Below are 11,179 nucleotides of genomic sequence, written 5' to 3'. Positions count from 1 at the left end.
CAGTGTCACTGGCCCTCATATGTGGGATCCGAACCGGGGCCCTCTGGCGTCCCAAGCCAGCTCTTAACCAATGCGCCACTCGGCCGGCCCCTTTTGACTTCTTGGTGGACAGATTCCTCTTATGATGACAATATTTTCCCACAAAAGCAGTTCTATTTTCTGTACACTGACCTCTTTTCTGAATACCCCTTTTGGTCTTTGTCCAGAGTGATAGAGTGTAGAACTTGGAGACTTAGCCCTAAATTGGGGCCCTTGATCCATTATTTACTAAACTGGTGACTTTGGAAGGAGAGAGAGGCTTCAGGCCTTACATCTTTTTGGAGATTCTTTTCCTGCAGCTTCAGTTTCCCAGCCACTGCCCATACGTCATGTTTACAACAATGGGTATGACCCTCAGGGAGAAACTATTGGACTGAGCTCAGGAAACAGGACCAGCTGATTAGCACTGGGGACAACAGAGCAATGGGAGTTGTTAACAAGTTTCTAAATGTCTCAAATACACATACTCTTTGAGAGGCATTCCTTGGGGGCCAAAAGCACCAAGGATAATGACCATTTTAGAGATTTGTAGAATGTAGGACTGTCATGCCAAGATCTAAAAGATCAAGAGTCTCTTCAAGAGAAACAGACTCTGGGAGTTTTAGAAGAACCCACTTCTTAGACCAGTGATTCTTATTCTTGAAAGAATCACATGGCGGGTTTGTTGAAAGACGGATTAGTGTGCTCTAGCCCCGGACTTTTTCATTCAGTTGGCCAAGAATTTGTATTTGTAACAAGCTCTCAGATAACGCTGGTGCCCCTAGTCTGGGAACCACACACACTGAGAACCAGCTAGTCAGCACAGCATGCTGTTCTCTCTCATGGAATCCTCAAGAGAGCTGCTTTGATTTCTTTCTTCAACTTCTCATTTTTCTCTTTCTCCCTTTCCTTCTACTTTTTTTTTTTTTTTAGCTGAGCCATCCTGCCATCTGTTGGCAGCTTAGCGGCTGCTCAGCTTGGGCCGGGACTCGAACCGCTGTTGCTCAGAGCTCAAACTCTTGAGCGAGCTCTTAACCAACTGAGCCACTCCTTCTACTTTTAAACTTAATTGATCTTTACTTAGGGGAAGTCATAGGTGAGAAAATGTTTGTACATTACAGTGGAAATCTATTACCCTATAAACCTTGTCCTTTATCTTGCCAAGCAAACCCCCAATGTTGATTCACTATCCATGTCCAAGTCTACTCACATCATCTATAAAATGCTAGCATCCTTTACATGTGATTTATTACTACCTCTAATACAAGGGCTGGTAGAGGAAACCAGTATATTTTCTCATGTTGAGGAATTGATCAAAACTGGAATTAACTGGCATTGCAACTTTGATGTGCTGTGAAAACTGTCGGATTTCTTAGAGCTCTCTCTGATCTACATAGGATTTCCAGGTTAGTCTGAATTCTTTCACTGCAAATGTTTATACTTCGCAAAATAAAGTATCTGCCTGGCAGATAAGAATATAATGCAAAGCCCTTCCACATCCACCAGATGTAGATTTTTTTTAAAATTCTTTTTTAGAGCTTTAGTCCATTTAAAAATTGAATCACAAAAATTGAAGGGGACAGGATTTATAGATCTCATTGACTATCATATGAGTGATTTTGAGTTCCGATTCTCATTTAGCTTTCTGTTTTTAAGGATTTTATTGGGGAATGGGGGGAGGGAACAGACAAGTTGCTGTCCTTTTGTTCTTCAGTCTGGTTGTGGAGGATGTCGCTTCACTGGCCCATGTTGGTATTATCATTGCGCTCTTCCCGGCTGAGGCAGTCGCTTGCCGGCCATTGGATGGCCGCTCACGGCAGCTCACGAAAGCACATGCCCACTGCCAGCCAGCCCCACTGCAGCCTACACCATCACTGGTGACTCACGGCAGCCCAGCTCCAGGTCGAGCTGCTTTTCACCATCTTGGCTGTAGAGGGCGCAGCGTCACTGGCCTGCATGTGGGATCCGAACTGGGGCCCTGCTGCTCAGAGTTGGCGTCCCAAGCCAACTCCTAACCAACACGCCATTCGGCGGGCCCTCATTTAGCTTTCAAATAGGAAAAACCTCACATGTTCCAGTTTATATATTTCACCTGCCTCACTGACTATCATATGAGTGATTTTAAGTTCTGATTCTGATTTAGCTTTCAAAAGGAAAAACCTCATACAAGGTCTGACAATTAAGTTCGTGAACTTGTTGCAACGATGTTGCTAACCTTTTTTGACATCAGAGGGATGATTCGTCATGAATTTGTACCAACTGGACAAACAGTTAACCAAGTTTACTATTTGGAAGTGCTGAAAGGCTGAGTGAGAAAGTTAGATGACCTGAACTCTTCACCAATAATTCATGGCTCTTGCATCACAACAATGCACCAGCTCACACTGCACTGTCTGTGAGGGAGGTTTTAGCCAGTAAACAAATAACTGTATAGAAACACCCTCCCTACTCACCTAATCTAGCCCCCAATGACTTCTTTCTTTACCCAAAGATAAAGGAAATGTTGAAAGGAGGACATTTTGATGACATTCAGGACATCAAAGGTAATATGACAACATCTCTGATGGCCATTCCAGAAAAAGAGTTCCAAAATTGCTTTGAAGGGTGGACGAGATGCTGGCATCGGTGCATAGTTTCCCAAGAGGAGTACTTCGAAGGTGACCGTAGTGATATTCAGCAGTGAGGTATATAGCACTTTTTCTAGGGTGAGTTCGCAAACTTAATTGCCCAAACTCATACATTATCTTCGTAACTTTGAATCAACATTATACATCATCAGAGACTTTTACAAAGTGAGGCACACCTCAAAGGAGATGGAGGGAATAAATATAAATTTAAGATATACAAACAGAAATAAAAAATAGATTCTGAAATTGACAGGGAAAGAACAAGATGCAGGAAAAGTAGAAATGCCTCTCTGTGTAGGGTACTGTTCAAGGTGCTGGGAGGATTTAAAGGTAAATAAAGCATGGCCTCTGCTCTCAAGGAGCTCTCATTCCAGTGCAGGAAGTCAAAGAGAAAGCCCAAAACACACGAGGTGGTAGCCTTAGAACTGAACTCACTCCTTCAAATCAGGAACACATAGAGACATGGCCCTGCCCTCTCCAGCCTTGGTTCCCCATCCACACTATGCCCTCCTCCTCTCAACCACATCATCAAAATGATGTAAATACTGTGCCGGGAAACTAGAATAGTTTGCAGATTATCCAAGGAGTATTTGGTAGAAAAAGAACAAATTTAAAGGGCAGATTTCTTATGGGAAATATTTAGACAATGTTAAAAGTGAGACCACTTCCTAAATGCCATGTGGGGAATGAGGCAGAGAGGCAGGGAGCAGAAAAGAATGTGCTTATTCCAGGATTATGATGAAACTGTTGACCCTTCATCACAGATATTGATCCATAGATGAGGAGTCCCCTAGGTTTTCCTTTGTGGTTGTGGGAGACCCTGGGTTTCAAATCCCTCCCATATTTCCTGCCTCTAAATTTGGAGTCAAAGGAACCAGGTGCCTGGTCAACCTCTGCCACTCACCTGCTGCTCATTGACCAAATCATCTCTCTCTGAGTGTCCTCATTTGTAAACCTATTTAATATAAAAATAATATATCCATTATCAGTTTTATGAGAATGAGGTAAAAGTGTAAAACTGCATCACACAGTATCTGACGCAGGAGTAAGTCCATAGAGATACTAATTTAATCTTAATTTTCACATTCCATGAAGACTTTCCTCAGTTTTTTTCCCCTGGGGAAAGCAAAAGTTCAGCGGGAAGATTTGTCATTTGGAATCAGCATATTTAAAGTTCACTCCCTGTTGCAAATCACTAGGCGCCTACCTAACCTCTTCATGGCTGCCTGCATCTCCTGGTTCCTCAGGGTATAGATCATGGGGTTGAGCATGGGGGTCATGACCGTGTAGCTGATGGACACGGCCTTGTCCATTGGGAAGGGGGTGAAGGGCCGAGAGTAGATGTAGATACAGGGAATGAAGATCATAGACACCACAATGATGTGGGTGGTGCAAGTAGACGCTGCCTTCCTCCTTGCCTGCCCGGAGTGGGACCTCAGCATCACCAAGATGACAGTGTAAGAGATCAGAAGGAGGAGGAACCAGATAAGAACGAGCATCCCACTGTTGGAGATCATAAGGAACTCCAGGAGGGAGGTGTCAGTGCAGGCAAGTCTCAACACTTGTGGAACATCACAGTAAAAGTTATCCAGGATGTTGGGACCACAAAAAGGCAATGGGAGCAGCAGAACCAGCTGGACAATGGAGTGGACAAAGCCCCCTACCCAGGCAGCCAGCACAAGCCCCACACACAATCGAGTATTCATGATGGTGACATAGCGAAGGGGCTGGGAGATGGCTATGTAGCGATCGTAAGCCATCACTGAGAGAAAGAAGACAGTCCCACCTCCCAGGAGGTGGAAGAAGAAGATTTGGGCCATGCAGCCCTGGAAAGGGATAGTCTTGGTCTCATGGAAGAAGTCCACCAGCATCTTTGGAGAAGTGACTGTGGAATAGCAGAGGTCTATGACAGCCAGATTTCGAAGCAGAAAATACATGGGCATGTGGAGCCGGGAGTCAAAAGTCACTGTGACCATGATAAGGAGGTTTCCCACAACGGTGGTGACATAGACAAATAGAAACACCAGAAACAGCACTTTCTGGAGCTCCTGGCTCTGTGAGAGCCCTAGGAGGACAAACTCTGATACCCATGTGATGTTCTGGGTTCCATGGGATCTTCCCCACATACCTAGAGAGAATCCTGCAAAACAAATATGAAAATTCAATCATTTTTCTTTAGAGGGTCAGGATCATTGTTGAGTATCATTCTAAGATGGAGCTTAGGAGAAACTTCCATGGAGATAAATACATTTTCAAGGCTCTCACAGACTTAACTCCCTAACCACACCCTACATTGTATTACAGGCATTTATGGGTCTTTTCCCCTTTGTACCACACTGTCCTTGTCCATGGGTTTCAAGTCTGATACCTACCTGCTGTGCTCAACATGGTGCCTTATGAACCCCAGTCTCCACAAATACAGCTGAATCAACCAATGAATGAATAAACATGTCAGTAAGTACCTGTGACCACAAACATCAACTGAGATGCACAAATCTTGAGAGTATGAAAAGTAGAGACTAATCATTTTAAATAAACAAATAGGTGCTGTTTTGTGGCAGAGGGTTGAGGAGCTTCACATGGTTCGTTGTTGAAGGAAGAGAGGTGTGCATTAGGAGAAATTGTCATGTATAAATTCAGAGGCAAATGTGAAGAAAAACATGTAGATGATCTTGGCTGTAGTGAAGCTGGGATGATTGGTGCTTCTCAATCTTTTCCACAGAAATATTGTTCTAATGGCATTTGTCATCATGGGGCCATCTGCAGGGGGAACTCATTGCAGCCTAGGACAAATGCAAAATTTCCTAGAACTCTCTTTATATTTGAAATGTTATGTTAGTTTTATATTATACACATATCTCTAGACAATCTTCAGGAGGCTTTTAAAAAATTAAGTATTGTGGCCTGTAGAACTTTGGTAAGTTTTATATGTTATAGATGTGTTATAGAAAATATAAGATAAGGAAGAAATATACTTCTCTAGTTCAGCAAGTGGAATTTCTAGAAGACAGTCGCTTAAAAACTAAACTGAGTTCTTTGGTGTTAAAACCCATTCCCTTGGATTAGACTTTTTCAAAATTGTTTTCTCTAATCGTTCAGGAAAATTTGCCGAGGCCCCACCCTGCGAAGATAATAGAGCACAGAAAGATCTCTCCTGACTGACTCCTACCTGATATACAGGAGGGACAGCAGCAATTGAACTGATGTTCTTTTTACAAAGGAATCGAATAAATATATGTAAAAAGATTTCTATCAACTTCTGTAGACAAATATAATACAGAATTGTCTCTAAAATTGAGGTATCACAGTACTCAAAATATTGCCACTTTTTATCTCATCTAAAACTCATTTATCCTCAAGTATTTGTGTAAAAATGATGTTCCAGGAAGGAGCACTCTGTGTATTCTGTGGCTTCACCAGCTCCCAGCAGAGGACCACCTGAAAGCAATCCCCGTGGACAATTGAGAACACCTGCAAGCTTTTTGAAGGAAAACGATGTGATGAACCAGGGTTAAAATGGGCTTATCCCAGCCCATTAGGGCAGGAAGCCCTGAGACAGGCAAGAGTGGAGCAGACACTTCCTGGGCCAACAAAGGGTAATACATTTTGTCTTTGGCTTTATGTCCTTGTTTTACCACATGGGTCAAGGTCAGACTGGGTGGGCAGCAGCTTAAATGGATGGTTTGGTCTCTCTGAAAAAGCCTCTGACCCCTAAGCCTTCACCTCCAACCCCAACCCTCCCACTTGATCACTGATTCCTAAAATACCAACAGCATAGTTTTATTATTCTATTTTTATCTTTGTCCCTATTAAGATCACAGCTGTTATACCTTTTTATACACCTTTATCAGAGATGCACACTGTGCAACATCATACATAAGTCAACTTCCTAAAAGATATTTTCCCCTCTAGATCGAAATGTTTTAAAAAAATTTCCATGATTCTTCCAGGAGGCTGTGGAAGATGGCAGAGGGGCAGGTCCTCGTGCTCGATAGCTACGGTCTTCTCCTGGGCTATGTGGTGGCCATCGTCGCCAAGCAAGTATTGCTGGGCTGGAAGGTGGTGGTGGTGCGCTGTGAGGCCATCAACATTTCCAGCAATTTCTACAGACAAGAGGTGAAGTACCTGGCCTTCCTTCACAAGCGGATGAACACCAATGCATCCCACAGCCCCTACAACTTCCGGGCCCCCAGCCGCATCATTTGGCACACCGTGCAAGGCATCGTGCCCCACAAGACCAAAAGAGGCCCGGCTGCCCTGGGCAGCCCCAAGGTGTTTGATGGGATCCCACCACCCTATAACAGGAAAAAGCAAATGGTGGTTCTTGCTACCCTCAAGGTTGTGTGTCTGAAACCAACATGAAAGTTTGCCTACCTAGGATGCCTGGTTCATGAAGTTGACTGCAAGTAGCAGGCAGTTACAGCCACTCTGATGGAGAAGAGGAAGGAGATGGCCAAGATCCATTACTGGAAAACAAAACAAAACAAACAAACCAAACACCCAGCTTGTGAGGCTATGGAAACAGGCCAAAAAGAACATGGAGAAGAAAACTGACAAATGCACAGAAGCTCTCAAGACCCCACTGACTCCTTGTCTGAACCCAATGAATGTGTCTGTTAATTCCTCAAAAGAAAAAAAAATGTCCATAATTCTTCACTGTCTACAGGAAAGAATTCACGCTTTGATGGGTTTTCAGGGGCTTCCACATAAACTGGGTCCTACCTTTCTCTGCAGACCCATCTGCCACTCAGCAGTAGATATAGTAAAACATTTATTATAGTAGTATTGGTAATTGTTGTTATTGTAGTAGTAAACATTTACTGAGTGTTTGCTATGTACTACGCCCTAGGCTAAGCATTTTATAAGCATTATCTTGTTTAATTCTGATGCCTATAAATATAGTAAGTACTATTCATTATCCCCACACTAAGTAAACTGAGGCTTAAAGAGGTTAAATAATTTGCCTCAGGTCACACAGAGAATGAGCAGCAGAGCTGGGATTCTAAATCAGGTCTGATTAGTCCCAGAATTGCACTCCTTATTATAATTCTCTTCTTATTAGCTCCCCTCTAAGAATTCTTGGCTTCAACCAAACTGATTGCCACCTCAGATCCTCAGGTCTCAGAGCCTTTCATCAGGCCAGTGTCCAACTTGGATTGCCTTCCCATCCTGTTCACTTATCTGAATTCTACACCTCCTTCAAGGCCCAAGAATAATTAGTTCTTCTGTACATTCCCATGTATTGGTATTTTTCCATAAGGATGGCTCTGTCACCTCACATTTGTTTGCAATTTCAATGTAAGTCTGATATGTTCAGTGCTACACAGATCCTAATGCTCACATAACCCTCCTCATAGATGGTTCCCAAAAGAACGCTTGATAGCTTGATAGTGGGAAAGAAATTAGAGGTGCATGGTATATGGGGTATGGAAAGGGTTCCAGACCCCTTTCTGTTGTTTTGCGATCTTGTCTCCCATCTGTCTTGCTCAGGAAATCAGTCCACACAAGACTAAGAGAGAGGAAGGGAGGAGGAATAAGTGGTCCCAAAAATGGGGACGAATCTAGTCAGTGGTCATCTTGGGTGCATTAACAGCTTTTATTCGACACAAGATTTAAGGAAGGATAAGATGGAGGAATGAAATGAAAGCCTGAAGTGAGTGGGAGAGGCAGCAGGGAGAAGGAGGAAGGTGGAGGAATAAAAGAGGATTAAAAGGGAAACATCAAAAGGTGGGAAGTGTAAGAGAAAGGCCTGATTTGTTTTCTCCTAGGTGTGGGAGGAAGCTGTAGTGTGTATGTGGGAGGTGGGGGAGAAACCAGTTGCATCTATATTCTGCTCTCCCTCCCACCATCTGTCCTAAATTCCACCCAACACATAGCCAGTACAGAGAAAATAATTCCAGATAAAATCAACCGTTCCCCAAATCCCATTCCCCCAGCATTCTTGCCCAATAACTTCTCCCTACCTTTCCTCCAACCCATGCGTATCTTACAATAGGCTTTGGCAGGAGCCTTCTCTGTGCTGACTAGTCCATGGGAAGGACACTGGGGCCATGACCTACCTCAAGCCCAGAGTGGCCTAGTGGACTTAGAGCCTCCCATCTACCAGGCCACCCTTCTACAGCTCCATTCTTCTCCTGAGCCCTCTCAGACCAGGAACACATATAGGATTGGCCAGAAGGGCAGGAACATTCCTTGGGGGACAAAACTTAGGCTTAATTCGCGAGATGAAGTTGGGCTCAGGCTGCTAAGGGCAAGAGCCATGGGAGTTATTAAAAACTATGTGAGTTGTTGCATCAGATATACCATTATAAACTCTTCAGGGGCACTGAGCATAGGACCAAGATGAAGAAGGATAAGATCCCTTAAGGAAAATGAATTCTCAGGGAGGTTTACGAGAACCAAATCCCTTGAGGTCAGCACCATGGACCATGCAAGGCTCCACCCTCTTCTATCACCACTGTAGTTAAAAAAGTGAGCTATGTCCTAGGACAATGGTCCCAGTCACAGTCTCTATAAAGTAAACTCTGAAGTCTTTTTCACACGAACAATTAAAAAAATTTTTTATAAAAATATAGCAAACATACAATATTATGTTATTTTCAGTGATACACCATAGTTATTCAATACTTATATGCCTAAAGAAGTGATCACCATGATAAGTCCAACAACCATCTGACACTGTACCACGTTATCACAATATAATTGACTATATTCCCTGTGCTGTACAGTACATCCCCATTACTTATTTATTTTATACCTGAAAATTTGGACTTCTTATTCTCCTTCACCTTTTCCCCCCTTTTTAAATTTTTCAATTAAAGTTGACATTCAATATTATTTTATGTTAATTTCAGGTGTACAACATAGTGGTTAGACATTTATATAATTTAAGAAGTGATCCCCCTGACTAGTCTAGTACCCACCTAGCACTATACATAGTTATTATTGTATCATTGACTATATTCCCTATGTTTTACTTTACATCCCCATGACTATTTTGTAACTACCAATTTGTACTTAACCCTTTTGCCTTTTTCACCCACACCCCCAAATCCCCTCCCATCTGTAGTCATCAAAATGTTCTCTGTATCTATGAGTTTGTTTCTGTTTTGTTTGTTAATTTTGTTCTTAGATTCTACATATAAGTGAAATCACATTGCATCTGTCTTTATCTGTCTGACATACTCCACTTAGCACAATACCCTCCAGTCCATCCATACTGCTGCAGATGGCAAGAACCCATTCCCTTCCATGGTTTAGCAATATTCCATTGCATATATGTACCACCTCTTCTTTATCTATTCATCCATTGATGGATGCCCAGGATGCCTCCACATCTTGGCAATTGTAAACAATGTTGCAATGAACATATGGATTTCTTCAGATAAATACCCTGAAGTGGGATTACTGGGTCCTTCTTTGTCTCTTGTTATAGTCTTTGTTTTAAAGTCTATTTTGTCTGGTATGAGTATTGTTACCCCAGCTTTTTTTGTTTGTTTTTGTTTCCATTTTCATGAAATATGTTTTTCCATCCCTTTACTTTCTGTGTGTGTGTGTCTTTCAATCTGAAGTGAGACTCATGTAGGCAGCATATGTAAGGGTCTTGTTTTCTTTTCCATTCAGCCCTCCTGTGTCTTTTGATTGGAGCATTTAATCCATTTACATTAAAAGTAATTGTTGATAGATATGTAGCTATTGCTATTTTATTATTCATAATTTTGATTTTTTTTTTCATCTTAAAGAGTCCCTCTAACATTCCTTGTAATACTGATTTGGCGGTGATGAACTCCTTTAGCTTTTTCTTGTCTGGGGAGCTCTTTATCTGTCCATTTAAAAATGATAGTCTTGCTGGGTAGAGTATTCTTGGTTGTATGTCCTTACTTTTCATCACATTGAATATTTTGTGCCAATTTCTTCTGGCCTGCAACATTTCTGTTGAGAAATCAGCTGACAGTTTTATGGGTTATTAGTTGCTTTTCTCTTGTTGCTTTTAGAATTCTCTCTTTGTCTTTAACCTTTGCATTTTAATTATTATGTGTCTTGCTGTGGGCCTGTTTGGTTCATCTTGTTTGGGACTCTACACTTCCTGGACTTCTATGTTTATTTCTTTCACCAGGTCAGGAAAGCTTTCAGTCATTATTTTTTCAAATAGGTTCTCAATCCTTTGCTTTCTTTCTTCTCCTTCTGGTACCCTTATGATGCAAATATTGTCACACTTGATGTCGTCCCAGAGGTCTCTTAAACTATTCTCATTATTTATTTATTTATTTATTTATTTATTTTAAAGATTTTTATTGGGGAATTGGGGGAAGGGGAACAGACAAGCTGCTGTCCTTTTGTTCTTCGATCTAGTTGTGGAGGACGTTGCTTCACTGGCCCAAGTTGGCACCATCATTGCGCTCTTCCTGGGCGAGGCAGATCAGTTGCCGGCTTCTGGATAGCTGCTCATGGCAGTTGTTGGCTGCTCACACTGGCTGCTGGCTACTTACTATAGCCCATGGCAACCCACTGCCACAGGGGCTGCAGCCTACGCC

At 42.4% G+C, this 11,179-nt stretch overlaps 1 protein-coding gene and 1 pseudogene across 1 annotated transcript; one reads left to right on the top strand and one right to left on the bottom strand.

The window, feature by feature from the left end:
- Positions 1 to 3,750: 3,750 nt before the first annotated feature.
- On the bottom strand, positions 3,751 to 4,769 carry LOC109379759 (olfactory receptor 4D1). Its single transcript, XM_019636630.1, has one exon. It carries the CDS (start codon positions 4,619 to 4,621, stop codon positions 3,821 to 3,823), a length of 801 nt encoding a protein of 266 aa, XP_019492175.1. The 5' UTR covers positions 4,622 to 4,769; the 3' UTR covers positions 3,751 to 3,820.
- A 1,839-nt stretch (positions 4,770 to 6,608) lies between these two features.
- The window catches only part of LOC109379738 (60S ribosomal protein L13a-like), a 25,363-nt pseudogene continuing 20,792 nt past the window's right edge, over positions 6,609 to 11,179 (top strand).

This window comes from Hipposideros armiger, unplaced genomic scaffold (assembly GCF_001890085.2).
Source record: "Hipposideros armiger isolate ML-2016 unplaced genomic scaffold, ASM189008v1 scaffold_29, whole genome shotgun sequence".
Lineage (NCBI taxonomy): Eukaryota > Metazoa > Chordata > Mammalia > Chiroptera > Hipposideridae > Hipposideros > Hipposideros armiger.
Note: the sequence above shows the minus strand (reverse complement) of the source record. Positions and strands in the feature narration are given on the sequence as shown.

Bases quoted from the DNA above. Each gene is read 5' to 3' on its own strand.
- LOC109379759 (XM_019636630.1), bottom strand. From the start codon at position 4,621: ATGGTCACAGTGACTTTTGACTCCCGGCTCCACATGCCCATGTATTTT.